The following is an 18831-nucleotide window of genomic DNA, read 5'->3' on the forward strand; positions in this document are numbered from 1 at the left end:
GGCTCTTGTATGTGTGTATACTTTCACATACACACACAAGAGTCACGTGTGCTTGTTCTAGAATATTCCAGAGCAGTAATACTCCAAGACTGTAAATTTTAGTAAAATTGAAATCTTTCAGATACATTTAGGTTGTATATTCCCTTTAAATCAACAGATTTGGGTAAAATGTTTGGTATTACCTGGCTCCTCAAGAATAACATCTCTGCAGAGTCTTTAATAATTTGAGTATCTTCTATCCTTTACTTACAAGTAAGAAGGATGAGTTATATTTTACGTTTTACTTGGCAGTAAGTCCCACCAATTCTATTAATATAATTCAACTTGTTCTTACATTTATCTTGCAGTTTGCTTAGGCCTTAAGTTTCTTCCACAGTTCTTACTGTCAGTCAAGCTATGCAGTGAGAACCTATATGTTTCCAAGTGCTTCTTATTGCGTGACTTCCGATAAGCGTTTAATGATCTTACTTCATTGCTTCTTGTGGAAAGCTGGCTATATACATTCCTGGTTAACACTATTCTTTTCTCTCTCTTTCTCCTACTAATTTTCCTTCTGCCGTCTCATGTATTCTTGCACTTTCATCTTTCTCACGAAAGTCATGCCAAAGTCAATGGCCGTGTTTATCTAATAATCAATAGGTGGGTATTTTAATGTTCCTTTCCTTTTCTGTCAACAGTATACCTTTTCGTTGCTTGCTACATTTTCACTCTGAAATAATATTTCTTTAAAAAAAACAGGCTATATTCCTAGCTCAGAGAAGATAATGCTGTCTTAAATACATCCATTTTCTGGTGCATAGACTTGTTAGTTAATACAATGAAAACCTCAGTGTATATTAGCATTGTGTTCATGGCAGCAGAAATCATTAATATATGGATTTTGATGCAGAATGGACAATGATAAGCCTACAGTTTGACTACATTATGTTGTCTGACTAGAGGTATAGACTATAATAAGGTGCAGATTGTTCCTCACTGTCATTCCCCAGAATGGATTCACTGAGCAATTAAAATGATTTTATTGCAACAGCATATTGTGCTTTTCACTTTTTATACATTTTTGCATTTATTTAACTTCTTATAAGTATCAGGTTAAAACTGTTTATTTACCAAAGACTTGGGTGTATTTTAATGTGCTGATCATTCTCATTTTCCAACTCTGAGCATGCTCTTTTAAAAAAGAAAACACCTGATGATAGTTTAGAAATGTTTTAGTTTGGGTTTTTTGTTTTTTGTTTTTGTACTGTATTTAACAATGCATGTAATATAGAATATAAACATTTGAAATAAGGCAGCTAACTTTAGAAAGGAGCATGAGTATTAGAGCTTGTCTACACAATTAAAGTATTCTTAGTCAAATACAGTGAAATCCCTCCACACGCAATTTGGAGGAATACGGACTTTTTGCAGAGGAGTGTGTGTGGAAAAACTCCACAAGCTCCACAGAAAAAGCGTTCACAGTTTTTACCAAGTATCTGCAAGTATCCACGAGGATGTGCAAGAATATGGCCATTCGTTCCCTTCTCATGGATACACATGCCTGCACATTTTCAGCAGAGGGAGGATGAATAGATCTGAATAGATGTGAATTTACACAGAAAAGTGAAAATAATTAAGCATTGATACAAATGTGCAGAAATCCACATCTGAAATAGACTGTAAGGGTTCCTGCTATGATACTGCAAAAGTGGACCTTATCAGAGTTGCACATTTTCTCATTTGATCTCTGAACTCACCTTCTGTTCTACAACAAATGACATCTGACAGAAATATTCATAATACTTGTGTGTGTATGTTTGTGTATCTACATGCACATTCACATGTAGAAGCATCTTTTTCCCCTTCTTAATAAACAGTTCGGCCAAGGTCAGATCATGATGACATAATGATTATGGTCTAAACAGTTGCACATTGAGAAAACATGTTCATCTCTCCTTCCCATTCCATTTCTCACACACATACACCAATCCATGGTCAAACACCAAGGACAAAGAGGGCAAGATTCAATGGGGCAGAAATGTCTTCAGTTGAGGAGGAAAATTGAAACCCCTGCCCTTGTGACTGCCCTGCTTTTCTCACATGGGATCTGTTTGGTAAAATTTTTCGTATTGGATATATCCTATTGTAGGCATGGTTCAGGATCAGAAGAAAGAGAGTCATGGTACTGAAAGAAAATAAATGAATTAAATCATAATAACATTTCATAATTATACACCATTTATAATAACAGAACCATAGAATAGAATTATGGAAAGAAGAATAATATTTACCATTTGCCAAATATTTGATATGTTGAATTCCAAACAAAATATGGTGTATCATGGAAACAGGATTATGCAGTACAGTGAGCCCTCATCGTTCGCCAGCATCTATGCCTGGCATCTTCTGAAGATGCCAGCCACAGATACTGGCGAAACATCAGGAATAAACTCTTCTAGAACATGGCCACATAGTCCAAAAAACCCACAAAAAACTACTGATTGCAAAGTTAAAAATAAATACTACCAGCCTTAAAATATGGGTTAAAAACAGCATAGTTAAAAACAATAAAAACCATTAAAACAGTAAAACAGCACACCACATTATTCAAAGAAAATTCACCCACCAAATGCCTGCCTAAATAAAAATGACTTCAGCTGTCGGCAGAAAGAGAGCAGGGAGGGGGCCGACCAGACCTCCTGTGGCAGGCAGTTCCATAGTCTGGGAGAAGCTACAGAAAAGGCTCTCTCTTGAGTCCTTGCCAAACGCACCTGCGAAGGTGGCAATACTGAGAGAAAGCCTCTCCTGCTGATTTAGTGCTTGGGCTGGCTTGTATAGGGAGATACGATCCTTCAGATAGTCTGGACCCAAGCCATTTAGGGCTTTGTAGGTCAGATCCAGTACCTTAAATTTTAAGAATCTGTTCCCAAATTAACTAAAGGGCTATTTCTTGTAAGTGCTTCCTTACTTCAGATCAAATACTTGTGACAAAGTTTGGCTCCTGCAGTGCTGCCTTTGAGAAGGGTTGTTCTTTATTCTTCCTGATTCATTTTGTTGGAAAGAAGAAACATCAGTTCCCAAAGTTCTTGTGAACAATGGGAGATGCATATATATTTCCAGATGCCATTGTTATACAGTGCTAAAAAAAACCTGCTTCCTGAAAGCTCAGTCAGTTACTGTTTCTTCTGTCCCTCACCATGACTCACAACATTTGAGTCTGGATAAAGGAAGTAGGAAGAAAGCTAGCAGATACCAGTGGAGTGATGGTGATAGCTGAATCTTCCTGAACTTTTGAAAAATAAAAATCCAAAGTAGTTATTCAGAATTCTTCAGAAAAACTTGAAAAGAACAAGGAAATTTTCAATTGAGGTGGGTGGGTATCATTTATTTCTAGATCATGGAATCTTGTCCCTTCTGTACCTTAAAGATCTCCATTGGTATGGAGAGCCTTTCCACCAATGGAGTTTACAGCTATTCCTTACAATCACTGTTTCTATAATTAATATGGCCAGTTCATCACCTAATGGCTGACCTTCTGGTGACAATGTTCTTTGGACTTGGCTGTATAATATGCAGTAGATAGGCATGCAGTCCATCATGGGCTCTGTACATAATGCTTTACCATCTTGGTAAAGCAGTCAGAGCTTTTTCTCTGCTAAAATACTTCAAGTACTCAGTCATCTCTGCCTTGATAAGGTGGCAGAATAGAACTTTTGTGGAGATTGCTTGCATACATAGGCAATAAGCAAGCTATACCCATTACTCCCAAAAGATATTTGCTTGTCATTGTTCTTCTTCTTCTTTTTCAATTAAATACAAGTAAGACAAAGATTGACTATACAAACTTAATAAAAACATAAAATTATTACCTATTTATCTAGTATAGTAAATATAATAGTATGAAAAAAGAACAAAGAAAAATAAAGAATACAAAGAAAAAGAAAAAAGCACAAAATGTAAAAAAAAGAGAGAGAGATAAAGGATAGTCAATGATTAAAAAAAGATTAAATAGGGAACATGAACAGAAAGAGAGGGGGGAAAGAAAATAGGAATTATAGGCGGGATACAGACGGGCAAAAAGGGGTGTGTTCATGACGTCATGAAGGTATAGCCTTCAGACAGCCCTTACCTGAATGCCGCCATGAACACGCCGCCCGCACGCCCCAAGCGGGAAGAAGCGGCATTAAAAAGGTGCCGCTTTTCCCCGCTTCTTTTCTATATAGTGCGCAGCTGCGCATCTCCGTCTGTAAGCTGCTGCACCGGTACGCCAGAATTGCTACGCCGCTAATTTAAGTTGCCCATTTAAAAGCTCCGTGTCTGCTGCGTTGCATAATGGGTCGGGGTCCTGGAACATGCGCAGTTTGCAGTCAGGCTTTAATTGCAGCATCAGATGCCATGCAGGTGTGGAAGCTGCAGCACAGCTGCAGCGCATTTTAAGACTCGTAACCCTAACCCTAACCCGAACCCTAGAGCAACATGTAGGCATGCGCTGCTAGAATTGTGGATAGTTTGGAATTTAAAGTGAACCCCTACACACATTCCTGTGCCATTTTCACCTAACAATAAAAAAACGCTAAAACTATAAATATTTACATATGTACAAGGGAGGTGATGGGGGATGGCAGGGGGACAGCGGTGGCAGCGGCGACAGCTGTGGCTGTGCATTGCAGATTCAGCAAGAGCGTGGGGACCAAAGGAGAGGAGGCATCCATGATGCTGGTGACACTGGCAACGTGCAAGCGGACAAGGATGCCAACACCAGCTGGTCACCAGCTGGCAGGAGACCACCATTGTTCTTGGGCAGGGCGGGGGGAAAAGTTTAAAGAGGCCCGGGTGCTTTAAATGTGCACATAGGCTTTCTGCTGCCTGTGCTGAGCGCCGCAGCTGCGCAGCTGCGGATCCGCCAACCGGCAAAAGAAAAAAAAGCCCCGTTTTTGGCTGCCCGTGAGGAAGCTGCCTCTCTCTTTGCAGCGTCCTGTGAAGTGGCGGTATGGAAACTGCGGGTCAGAAATGGCCCCAGGTGAAGCGTCTTCACTGCCCCCCATGTGGAAGCCCCATACACCTGAGCCACGCCCCCGGGGCGGGCGGTCTGGAGACTCCGTATTAAGCAGAATACACCTCCAAGACGTCTTCCCCTGCCCGTCTGTATCCCGCCATAGAACTGAAAATTAGAAAAAGAGACTTCCTTCATCCAACAAAATCCTTCAGCATTCTCTTCATGCTTCTTATCTAATGTCACCTTAACATTTAATTACAAAAAAGCAAAAACAAAGATCCTCACTTAAATCACGATGATTATCTTTAAATATTGAATACTACTACTTATTATTATTATTATTATTAACCTTTATTTATAAAGCGCTGTAAGTTTACTGATGCTTTTTATATGAGCCTATTCAGTCACTCTTTAAAACCACAACTCATTATGTCTCCATATTCATTGCTTATATATCTTATCAGCTGTTCCCAACTTTGCACAAAATTATCCATTTTATTCACCTTTAAAAGACATGTCAATTTATTCTTCTCATATCACTGTAATATAAATCACATTGGATAATCTAGATTCATTGTATGATGAACATTGTAGATTCTTCTATAACACTTCTCAAGATTATCGCATAGTATTTATCCAGAATTATTAAGGCGGGTTACAAACCGCCTGAGGACGTCACAGTTTAAAAAAGGGGCGTCTCTTCCAGACGCCCCTATTCCTGTTACGGACTCTGTCCGTAACAAATGGCGGCGGCCGTTCCACACGGCCACCACCATCTTGACGTAACGGACGCTGTGCATCCGCACGGCGCTAATGACGTTGCGAGTGTGCCATTGGCGCCTCGCGGTGTCATTAGCGCGCCGCCAGAAGAAGCTCCATTTTGGAGCTTCTTTTTTGCTCCGTAAGGGAGCCGCACAGTTTGGCTGCGGCGGCTCCCTCGCGGAGCATACAGCAGTGCCGGGAGACCGCCGGTTTGTAACACCTCCAAGACACTTTTTGCTAAAGCTGTCCACATAATTTGGCTGAAGGCTAGAACAGAGTGGTTTGATTTGTACCAATCTGGACTAGACTTGGGACCAGTTCACACTACACTGTTACAGTGTTACATTCCACTTAAACTACCATGGCAACATCCTGTAGAGTTCTGGGTTTTGCAGAATTGCAGTATAGGGAAGAGCATTTATCACTCTCATCCAGTGTCATCTCATCTCATTCTAGAGTCCCAACAAACTACAAAACCACGGAATTCCATAGGATGGAACCATGATGGTTAATGTAGAATAAAGACACTATAATTGTGTAGTATGAATGGGCCCCTGGGGGGGAAGAATCAGTGGAGGTAATTTGTGTAATAATAAACCCCTTGTGGAATCAGGAAGATCAGGCCACCTGGGAGCTTGGAGCAAGGAGCTGCCAGGCAAATAGCTTGTATTATCCTCCCCCTCCTTTGGTCACAAAGCAGAGCAGGTTTGAAAGCAAGATCAGGCTGTCAGGTTCTTCAGGACACAGGCCAAGTCCAAGGAAGAGATAGCTTGTTCTTACAAGCAGCTGGTTGCTGACTGAGCTCTTATAGCAGGGTAAAGACTTCAAGACCTCTAGATGTTGTTGAACTGCAAATTTAAGAAGCCTTAACCAACATAGCCAGTGGAATTGGATGGTGAGAACTGGAGACCAACAAAATCTGGAGGGCCACAATCGCCCTACCTCTGTCTTACATAATATTTCACCTCAGAAGCTGCAGTTCCTACAGATCATGGCTCAGAGGGTTCAAGTTTAAGCGTTTCCACATTAAGACTGTTCCTCATTACTGTGCTTTTGAAATACGTTGAGCAAAGTTGCTGGATTCTTGAAAAAAATCCAGCAAAGTTGCAAAAGTTGAAGCTAGAAGTCTCATATAATATTCAGCATATTAGTAAGATCCAACTACATACTAATGTATCAAATTGTAAAGAAAGAATGTCCATTCAAATATAAAAATTATATTCATATATTATTTAATCCCTGATCCCTTTGGGATATTATCCACTTGCTTGATTCTGATATGCTACCAGTCGTTACTATTCTAAACAACTTTGAAGAAGTTACAACACAACAATTGACGAAGTCTTACATTACAGTATTAGACAACATGATAGTGGAAAACATCAACGAATGTATCTGAAGTTAGAAGAATTTATAGTAGAGATGAACCAGAGGCTTTCTTGTTCCAGCGCAAACTTTATTTTAGGGGTTTAAAAAAAAGAAATAATGAAATGATGAGATCTTTGTTGAAATATTTTCAAAATGAGGTTTGGATCAAAATTATGGCAGTTCTATTTTTCATTATTGTAAATTAAGTTAAAAGTAAAATGCCTTTCTGAATGTTATGAATCCCTGAAACTGGAAAAGCAGTCCTTTTTCTTTGATAACATAATTAAGTTCTAATTGCCAGCATGGACTTCTAACATATTTTTATTATGCTTCTGTATAAAAATAAAGAGCTTGCATTCTGTATTTAATTCTTGTAATGCATTTTGCCATGGAATTTTTGAAACCATAACTGAGATAGCATGGAACATGCTTTCAAGGTTAGATACTGCCCTTTTCAATAATATTAACAGTTTTTTTTTCTATGCTTATTAGTAACTTAAAAATGTACCTATGAATCACAGATGTTGAGTTTTGCATTTTAAAAAGTTGAAAAAATAACCAGAGTAGAAACTATGCAAGTTCTTTGGGACAATTCATACTTGCATAAATTAGGAATGATTAACTAAAGGTTTCTTTATAACTGCAATATATGCACTTTCCATCTTAAGAAATACGCCCTATTAATGTCAGGATGGCATGCTCCTGGCATCTAAAGGTTGCCACAGATGGATTAAGAGAATACTAGTCAGTTATGTAGCATGATGTCTTATCTCTTCTCCTTTTATAACTCTTCTGTTCTCATTTCCTTTTTTTCTTTCTGTTTCAATTACTTTGAGCAGCATCAAGAAAAAATTACCAATCCGCCAAAATGAGTAAGTCCCCAAGTGAAGTCATGAAATGCTTGCTGCTACAACATGTCATTTCATGCTTCTGCATCTTAAACTTTGACCACTTTTCCCCTCTCTAGGGGAAGTGTCAAGTTTAGGTGGCAATATCACTGATTACTAGTAACATGAATAACTAAAATCAAAGTGACAAATAATTGCTACTACAGTGTGATCCCATGTAGAGTTTTATTTTTCTAAACAGTGTTTGATCCATTTATTCATGCAGTCCCTGTTTGTTTCACTATACATAACAAAGAAGATAGCTTGTTTGCAATATTGCAGCTGCATAATTTGTTGACATGCCTATTTTGTCTACCAACAGACTGGTGCACCAAGATGGAAGCCTGCCTGATATCACAATGATGATTTCAAATAGCAACACTGAAAGGGAAGAGGAAAAGATGTTGCAAGATCAGGAAAAGATGCCACAAGAACAGGAAGATAGTATAATGATTAGGGAGGAGAGAGAACATGAGGAAGAGGAAAAGGAAAAAGAGGAAGAGGAAGTGGATGAAGAAGATGAGGATGAGGATGAATCGGAGACAGAAGAAATATCAGGTAGCCTGTGAAGAGATTCTACCCTTTGTCTATCTTATTATTATTATTAACCTTTATTTATATAGCGCTGTAAATTTACACAGCGCTGTACAGACAATCTTTTTAGTTAGACGGTTCCCTGCCTTCAGGCTTACAATCTAAAAAGACACGACACAAAAGGAGAAGGGAATGGTGGTGAGGAAGAGGATCAGGTCCATCAGTTCTTCTCTCCCTCTGAGGCCTGGACCAAGGCAGAAGGACTGGAGGGAGGGCTCGCACACACCTGGGAATGCATCCCTAAACAATATAGTCTTTAACTCAGTTTTGAAGCTGGTTAGAGAAGTAATGAGGTGCGCACGTGGGGGAAGAAGGTTCCAGAAGTGAGGGGCGGCAAGTGAGAAAGGGCGAATCCGGGATGGGGCAGTGGAAATCCTAGGCTGGGACAGGAGACCTTGACTACCAGAACGGAGGATACAAGTGGGAATGTAAGGAGAAAGAAGTTCGGATAGATAAGGAGGGGGCAGTCCATGGAGGGCTTTGAAAGTCAGCAACGACAGCTTGCACTGGATGTGGAAGGGGAAGGGGAGCCAATGAAGGGAGGGTAAGAGAGGAGAAACTTGGTCAAATTGGCGAGTAGATGTGATAATACGTGCAGCTGAATGCTGGACAGAGATTAAAGGATAGAGGTGAAAGAGAGGAAGCCCTGTCAGAAGAAGGTTACAATAATCTAGTCGCTATACCACTAGGGCATGGACCAGAGTCTTGGCAGTAGAGGCTGAGAGGAATGGACGGATTTTACCAGTTGTTGTAGAGAAAGAATCTACAAACCTTGGCGGTGGCCTGGATATGAGGAGTAAACAACAGAGAAGAATCAAAAATGAAACCAAGACTGCGGGCTTGCTGAACCGGCAGAATAGAAGTGTCATCAACAGAAACAGAAAAGGAGTATTGAAGGGTGGGCTTAGGTGGAAAGACAAGAAGCTCAGTCTTAGACATGTTGAGCTTCAAGCGCTGATGCTGCATCCACTGAGAGATAAAACTCAGACAAGATGAAACTTGCTGTTCAAGCCCCAGGGAAAGGTCAGGGGAGGAAAGAAACAGCTGAGTGTCATTGGCGTACAGATGATAGGAGAAACCAAAAGAACTTATGAGTTTTCCTAGGGACAATGTATATAGAGAAAACAAAAGGGGACCCAAGACAGAGCCCTGGGGAACTCCAACAGATAAGGGAACAGAGGAGGACCACCCATGACTACTGCAAAAGATCTATCTGACAAGTAAGATTTAAGCCAGTCGAGAACAGAGTCAGAGAACCCAAGGTCAGAAAGTAAATCAACCAGGAGACAGTAATCCACAGTGTCGAAGGCCTCAGACAAGTCGAGAAGAATGGGAATAGAGTAGGGGCCATTCGCCTTGGCCCGCAAGAGATCGTTTGAGATCTTGGTGAGGGCCGTCTCTGTAGAGTGCCGTGAGTGGAAACCAGACTGGAAAGGGTCCAGGATGGAGTTGGCTTTGAGAAACTCAAGACAGCGAGAATAAACGACCCGCTCCAAAACATTAGAAAGAAAAGGAAGAAGAGAGATTGGACGATAGCTAGACAAAGAAGAGTTGACAGAGGGTTTCTTCAGAATTGGGGAAACGAGTGCATGTTTGAAGTCTAAAGGGAAGGAACCCGCAGAGAAAGAGAGATTAAAGATATAGAGGAGCGAGGGCGGAAAAGAAGGGGTTATAGAGGTTAGAAGACAGGAGGGGATAGGATCAAGAGAACAGGTTGTAGGTTTGGAAGAGTTTAGCAGCGTAGAGAGGATAGGTATGAGGATATGAGGATAGGTAACAGACACAATCTCTTGGTTGGAGACCACCTAGAACAGTGGTTCCCAACCTTCCTAATGCTGTGACCCTTTAATACAGTTCCTCATGTTGTGGTGACCCCCAAGCATAAAATCATTTTCATTGCTACATGCAAATCTGTGTTTTCCAATGATCTTTGGCGACCCCTATGAAAGGGTTGTTCGACCTCCAAAGGGGTCCCGACCCACAGGTTGGGAATCACTGACCTGGAATCAGTTCTAGAAAACAAATTTCACATGCTGGTGACTCATGCAGGTGGCTGCTTACTTTGGACTGAATGAACATCTTCTACATTAAAGGGAGGCAAATTGTGTGTTCCCCAGGCAGGATGACCATTGTCAGGCTACATGATTTAAACTGTGCTAGCTCTAACATGCCCAAGGAACAGAATCACAGAGCAGTTTCTGCTGTGGTAAAAGGGTAGTTAGTAGACTTAGTTTCCTAAGTGCATCATTTTGTTTGCCTCCATATAAGTGAAAGGTTGCCATTCATTCCTGTTGTTGCCATAGAATTAAACATATATTTGAATCCTGACACTTTGTTGTTGTGTGCCTTCCAGTCATTTCCGACTTATGGCGCTCCTAAAGCAAACCTATCGTACAGTTTTTGGGTGTGATGTTTTGGCAACATTTGTTCAGATGGGTTTTCTCTGTGCTTTCCTCTGAGGCTTAGAGTGTATGACTTGTCCAAGGTCACCCACTGGGTTTCCATGGTCGAGTGGGAATTTGAACCCTGGTCTCCAAGGTCCTAGTTTATCATCCAAACCATCAGCACCATACTGGCTCTCAATAAACCTGACGCTACAGGTTGTCTTATCATTAACAGGGATCTCATGCTGTGTTTCCTTACTTTCTACACATTGAACTTGCACATATATATAGCTTGCGCTCTCTCTAATCCTCTCCCCATTCCTCATATTTTCTCCAGGCATTTTACTAGTTAATAATAAAGGCTGTTGTTTAGTCAAAAACTGAATTTGTGAGCAATCTGTGTCTATTAAGTACTGACAGTAAACATATATATATATATAGAGAGAGAGAGAGAGGGAGAGAAATAGAAATGGAGTAACTAATATTACTTTGAATTATTCTTTGCTCAACATTTTATTTTATTTATCAACCACAGTTGCTGTAATACAAGTAGACACACATGAGCAAGAGATATGAAACTTTAGGAATCTACAAATGGCTTCAGTTTAATCAATAAAGGCAATAGATTTTCAAATACAATATTTCTTTCTCAAAATAGATATATTAAAATCAGTTAACATGTTGTAGCTAAGCTATTAAGTCCAAATGTGATTATAAGAATATAAAAATTCTTATTCTTATAATCACATTTAGCCTTAATATCTTAGCAGTAACATCTTAGTTGATTTTAATATATCTATTTTGAGAAAGAAATATTGTATTTGAAAATCTGTTATTTTTATTCATATCTCCAACTGAAGATAGAAGGAGCCCGGTTTACAGGGGGGGGAAACCAGTTTCATCATTATGTTTAACTTATTTTTTTCAGATTTAAGAAACAAATGGCATTTAGTAATTGACCGGCTCACTGTACTTTTCTTGAAATTCCTGGAGTGCTTTCATAAACTGCAAGTCTTTGTGTGGTGGATTCTGGAGTTACACATAATCAAGATTGTTTCATCATATATTATCTGGGTCACAGTAAAAGAGGCAAGTAGATAATAGATATTGTGGTCAGTTATTCCTTTTGTGCCAATGTTACAGAAGAATGTTGGCCAGTTTATCTACTCAGTATCAAAACTGATTATTTGAATGTTTCATTTGAGTCTGAAGTTTTCTGTCATTCTTTTAAAAAATGTGTGAAGTGGTATCCCTTGAAAATGTGGAAGTGAAGTATAGTTGCACATATAATTAAATATTGCATAATTTAAAATATTGATTCTTTGGATTTTGAATTTGAAAAAAAGGTTGTTGAGTTTTCAGAAACTTCAGTGGATCCCAAATGCCAAGCTTTTGACTGGGGTTGGTTACAGGGATCATGTCCCCCCCCCCCCAAATATGAAACAACTTCATTTCTGTAAGCCTTTGTGAATCCCATCCCAGGAGAAAGGCAGGGTATAAATTCAAGAAATAATAAATAAATAAATAAATAAATAAATAAATAAATAAATAAATAAATAAATGATATACTGTACTCTTGCACTCAGGGAAAATGTACTGCTTTAGCATCATACAAAGAAGGAGACTATGACATTTCCTGCAACCTTTCTGATGTTTCTAGGCAGATAAGCTGGAAAATAGAACAACTAGGTATTCTAACGGGCATATGCACACTGCACAGTTATAACAGTTTGATGTCATATTAAAGTGTCATGGCTCCATTTTGTGGAATTCTTGGGTTTTTTAGTTTGGCAAGTTACTTAGAATTCCATAGTCTACTTTTCTGAAATAGAGCATGGAGCTCTCAGGCAAAGAAGTCTTAAGTGTTACATAAAACTACAAATCCCAGGATAGAGCAATGACAGCCAAAGTGCAATCAAACTACAATAATTGTGCCACATGAGAACACCCTAAGACCCACAAAGTGGTGAAATGTTTCTGATTAGGGTGCACTAGTGGCCAAATCTGACCCTGAATAAACTATTTCCCTAAAGTTTTATTTGTGATCATCAGATTTTGAAAATAGCTCATTCATACCAGGTGGAAGTCATCCATCTATAGCCTTTCCTTTCTTAAAGGATACAAATTGATCAGCATATTATCTTTTCCCTATTTTCACTCACAGGTCTCACTCCTTAACTATGTATTTTTGATTGCCTGGGCTTTTGCTTTGCCATATTCTCAGTTCCGCCCGTTGGCATCTAGTGTTTGCACTGTTTGGACCTGTGTGATTATCATCTGCAAAATGTTGTACCAGCTTGAATCTATTAATACTGCAAACTTTTCTGTCAACTGCACAATGGTAAGAAGTAGCTAGCTTTAAAAAATTAATACAGTGAATTGAAGTAATTATAAGTACAGTTTCAAACAGATAGACCTTATGAGTTATGCATAGAGATGGACTACTATTCATGATACATTGAATCAGAAATCTTCCTCTCTCTCTGTTTTTATACTGAAATCAAAACTTTGAGGCTTAAGATATTTTTTCCTTTGTTTTTCCTTTCAGTGTTGCTTTCTTCCAAATGAATCCTTTCACTATACTGTCTTATCTCTTGCCTGTGAATCCAACTTGCTTCCTGTTCTCAAACAATGTTATTTATACAGTTTTCCCTTATTAAGTTTTCTTTTTTAGTTCTCTACTGAATCCTTTTCCATTTGGTAACATCATTTATTAAATTAATGTTTTTCCGGGAAGGGGGGGGGGGGGCTTGATGTTGGGCTTTCAGGCTTGAAGGGATTTAAAACAAAACCTATCACTATATACTTAGATCCTTCCAAGTTAGTTTTGTTGGGGATACTGTTCGGTGCTTTTCATAATGTTAAACTATTACACTATTAGTGGGAGGTGCCTTAAAGATACTTCATTAATTCTTTTCTAAATGAAAAACTCATGTGCCATGCCTGATCTGTTTTGTTATGTGTACAGTCCTAGCTTTCTTCACTCATGAAAAGGTCAGATTTAAAATTAATCTTTTTCTCCCCTTCATTTTAGCCTAATATGACTGTAAAGCCAGAAGGCCTGAGTGAATCACTTCTCTACCGAAAACCCATTGATCCAACTGAATGGGTTGGGTTAAAAAAGTCCTATCCTTTGCTTGTGTACTTGAGGGTAATTATTATGGATTTTTTTTTCTGTTCAAAGTTTTCTGTTCTTGCCTTCTACTGCTGAATACTTCCAATAGAATCTAAGCATTGTATAACACATAGAACAGGTTGAAATCATCTTCAATGACTGGGAGTGCCTGTGGCGAAAATAAATATTTTTAGTCATTTTCAGGATGAATGAAAAACTGGGGGGTTGTGGCATACTAGGACAAGTAGTAGAACTGAGATTTCCCCTCCTGCTCCACTTCATTGGCCATCCAGTCCTTTTGAACAATGTTGCTTTTTGTGGTGTTTCTCTTCTCAATAGACAGTGAGTTTTATTGTCTATACAATGTAGATCCCATCTTTTTGTTGCTGTGGTTGTTCACATCCAATTGTGAAATAAGAAAAAATGTTTATAAGAGAGTGTTTGTCTTGGGAGGGGAAGACAAGGTGAATGCTTTCTTGTCCTGATCCTGTTACACCTCATTGATTAGTCTGATGACACTATGGTTGAAAACAGACGGCCCTAAAGGGGAAGCGGCATGCCACCCCTTTGTGTGCCAGATCAGGGCCACGGCAACCACATGCCATGGCCCCGATCTGGCCTTTTCCCAGCATGAAAAGCAGCAGCAGAAAGATGCTGCAGCAGCTCTTCTCTGCTCCTGCGGCATGCAGCATCTGGTTGCTGCACCACAGGAGTATTCCCACACTGCCTGCCATCTGCTTGGGTGGGCGGCGTGAGGCTGGATTGGGGGTGGAGTCAAAGCGTGTGACATGCAGTCACCACACCCCCACACCACCAAAAAGCCGGCTCAAATTACCAGTTTGTTCAGCCCCTATGATGAGATGTACATTCAGATGCACATTTGAATGTGTTGTCTGTTTAGAACAAAGTTGGGTGACTGTGGAAGGCTAAGGGGTGCATTAGCCCTTTGGGAGACCTTGGTATGCCACACTAGCCCACCACGCCTCTAGCACCAAAAGAAAAGGAAAAAAAATCAGTGTTTTGCCCCAAATGCCCTCAGAGGTTATGAGGGCATTTTGCCATGTTTTTGCAGGGCAGCAGGCCATTTTAGACTCAGAGGATGTCCTTTTTTTAAAAAAGGAAGTCATTAGCAATCACTTTCTGTTTTATAAAAAGTTCTCTCCAGGACTAAAATGGCCTAGGGGGCCCAAAAATGTGGTGAAAATGTCCCCATGTCCCCTCGAGAACATATAGGTACATTTGGGGTCAAAGTGGGAGAGGATATTTCAAAACAAAATGATCAAAAATGGCCCTAGAGGGCCACAGGTAGCCCATGGACTACACTTTGCCTATCCCTGATTTGAGATACAGATCAGATTAATAGCATTCACATTTGGTGTGACTTCCCATTCCTTGCCTTAGAGGGAAATACATTTTTGTGTAGGTGGTTGATTACTTACACATTCAAGGATTGGTACCAAGAACTGAAAACAGTACTGAGAGTAAGAAACTAGGATAACAAAATATATATTTTACAAAGAAAACTCGGGCCTGTTACAGACTGCCAAAATAAAGCTGCTTCGGGTCTCTTTGGAGAAGCAGAAGAAGAAGAAGAAGCCTATATTTGCATTTTCCCCATTTTAGTGGGGAAGGGGGTTGTACCGCTAACAGTTGTGAAAATTGAAGGCTGTAATGTGATCTCAACAGAGTAAGAAAATCCCATAGCTATTGTTTATCTGACAGTGGAATAGATGAAGTTTAAACGTTTTTCGGAATGCTTGCTTTCAATAAAATATCCATCGATTTCATGTTGTTCTCTTTCTCTTGCAGAATAACCTGCTGATGCTGGCAATTCTTGCCTTTGAAGTTACTATTTACAGGCATCAGGAATATTATAGATGTCGAAACAATCTCACTGCACCTGATACCAAAACAATTTTTCATGATGTTACCAGATTACATTTGGATGATGGAGTAATTAGCTGTCTTAAGTATTTCGTAAATTACTTTTTCTACAAGTTTGGTTTGGAGGTAAATTCATAGCTGGTATGATCAGAACACTAATTCCTATGATGATTCCATATTGAGCTTGCTTATTTATTTATTTATTGGATATTTATATTAGAATATATACTCTTTCCTTCAATTAAATTCCTAGAGAATTTTAAAACATGCAAAAATGTGCTTAAAACAATGGTGTATTTTCTTGATTTGCATAAAAATCAGTACAGTGTGCCTTTGTCTCATGCAGGGGATCTGTTCCAGACCCATCCACCCACCCCCCAGCGTAAGACAAATTCCGCATATGCTTGAGTCCCATTGAAACTAATGGGGCCCGGGCACAGCAGCGCAGCGGTGCCTGCATACCATGGGCTTGCATGCCATTTCCTGCTTGTTGTGCGGTTTTCAGCATAAACTGAAAGTCGCATATAGGGCAGCTGCGTATGACGCAGGTGCACTGTAACAACAACATAGAAACTGTCCCTAGAGAAACTGGAGGACATGGGAGAAGGCCTACTCTCCTGTGGCACCCCAGTTATGGAATGTCTTTCCCTTAGAGGTCTGATTGGTGTCTACGAAGATTATCACACAGGGTCTTACTGTGAGTCAGTTGCCAAGGAAACGTTGGGGAAGTACGCTTATATGAACGCCAGGTGCGCTTCCCCAATGTCATGGAATCATGAGCTCCCTCTAGCATTCTGGAATCATTCAGGGAGAGTGACTTTCTTATTAATGGAAATATTGCGTTAATAGGAAAGTCACTCTCCCTGAATGATTCCAGGACACCAGAGGGAGCTCATGATTCCCTGACATTGGGGAAGCACACCTGGCGTTGAAACGTGTGCGCTACCCCAACATTTCCTTGGCAATTGACTCATGGTAAGACCCTTTGTGATAATCTTCTACATTGCTGTCATTCTGGCTCCAAGCGAAAATACAGTTGTTAACAAAAACCTTTGAGGCCTAACTGGTTTTACACTAATAACCACATGCACATTGTTTTAAATTGTTTTAACTTATTTAATTGGTTTTAATCAGTCTTCTTTTAACTTGTGTAATAGCCTTCTAAAATCTCTTTTAATGTTTACATTGGAAAAAAGATAATACTTTATTGTATGTCATTCTGAGATCTTCAGATACAAAAGTAGGCTATAAATATTTAAATAAATAAATAGAGTGGATTTGAGATAAAATTAATCTAAATGAATTGAAAGTCTTCAAAAATAACATGATCTATGCCTTGTGCCAAAAATGCCATGAAATTAAATGTCATATGAGTGTCTTACAACCACGGTACCACAACAGAGCAGGCCGTTTCCCTTGTTATCACCTGCTGTACTTCAGATGGTGGGGCAACGTGGAAAAGAGAACAGAATAAATATCTTATTGTACAGACAGATACACATGGAGAGAAATGGTACCCTGGTCTCAAGCCAAGAGGGGCTTTGAAAGGTCAAAATCAGCTATTTGGATTGAACCCAGAAATGAACAGGAGCCATTTGACTGAGCAGCAAATGACAAAGTGCCAGTGTGATAGGATCAAAATGTCTGGTCCAAGTTAGCAATTTCCTGCTATTAAGGTGCTGCTCTAGACTTAGGGCAGTAAACTGTTTTGTTTTGCTCATAGTCTGCAATGTTATAGCAAGAGCACAGTTTCAGCACTGGCAGTTCTACCAGATATTTTTCTTTAGTGTTTTAATTAATTTTTTTTTAATCCAGTCTTCTGTAATTTTAACTCCAACAACTCCAGTTTTGTTTAGTGGCAATCTATCTTTTTAGCTGGTATCTCTGTCTTGCATGATCTATAAAAACATGGCTAATATCCAGGAATGAAGTTCTATGCATGAATGTAGAGCTCATAGTTGATAGAAGAAGTTATTGTTGTTCTTGTTCATGCTGTGTGCCTTTAAGTAATTTCCATCTGATGGTGAACCTATAATGGGGTTTTCTAGGCAAGATTTGTTCAGAGAGGTTTTTCCTTTGCCTTCATCTGAAGCCTTCATCTGAGGCTGAGAGAGTGTGACTTGCCTAATGTGACCCATTGGGTTTCCATGGCCAAGCAGGGATTTGTATCATGTTCCAGTTCAAACCATGCAACCACAAAGTGCTAAGGACAAACTACACCTCTGTATCAAGAGGTGCAGGGCCTGAATTCCCTAAAGGCACATGTCTGATCTTGGAAGCTAAGCAAGATCAGCCTTGGGTAGTATTTGGATGGGAGACCACCAATGACTACTAGGTGCTGTAGGCTAGTTCAGAAAAAGGTACAAGCAAAACCACTCTGAGTATTCAGGGAAAAGAAAATCCCTGATTTATGGGGTCACCAGAAGTTGAAGGCAGTTTCACAGAAACACCAAGGGCTGCACTGAGAGCACTGTGTTTCCTACCCCCGAGATATTTCATTTGATTTGCAAATGTTTTTGTCACAGTATAACAAAAGTTAGTGTCAGTGACTTAATTCTTCTTTTTATAAATAAGTACCTAAATTGGTGAGTAAAGGGGGAGTGTGAAGAATAATGAAGACCAAGAAATGACACAGCACTGGAATAAAATAGCTCACATCTTTACTGATTACAATTTACAGATCTTTGGCATAGAGGATAAGTCTGCCAATACATTCTCTAGTTTGCCTACAGTAGGAATCCATGGGACAGCAGGAACTGGAAATCTGCTGCCTGTTCCTGAAAACCTTCCCCATTACAATCCCATAAGGGATCATGGGTGCTACACATGTCAGGAAAATTATGTGAGCAGCACCTAGGAGTT

General features: G+C 39.7%; 1 protein-coding gene across 1 annotated transcript in view; it reads left to right on the top strand.

Annotated features, from left to right (window-relative positions):
- The window catches only part of LOC121928425 (piezo-type mechanosensitive ion channel component 2-like), a 100428-nt gene that overhangs the window by 25542 nt on the left and 56055 nt on the right, over window positions 1–18831 (top strand). The window contains exons 11-15 of the mRNA XM_042463093.1: window positions 8315–8550; window positions 11899–12059; window positions 13135–13311; window positions 14005–14121; window positions 15895–16095. Coding sequence (XP_042319027.1) covers window positions 8315–8550; window positions 11899–12059; window positions 13135–13311; window positions 14005–14121; window positions 15895–16095 — 892 coding nt within the window. The remainder of the gene's footprint in view (window positions 1–8314; window positions 8551–11898; window positions 12060–13134; window positions 13312–14004; window positions 14122–15894; window positions 16096–18831) is intronic.

Source organism: Sceloporus undulatus, chromosome 4 (genome assembly GCF_019175285.1).
Source record: "Sceloporus undulatus isolate JIND9_A2432 ecotype Alabama chromosome 4, SceUnd_v1.1, whole genome shotgun sequence".
In the NCBI taxonomy this organism is placed as follows: Eukaryota; Metazoa; Chordata; class Lepidosauria; order Squamata; family Phrynosomatidae; genus Sceloporus; species Sceloporus undulatus.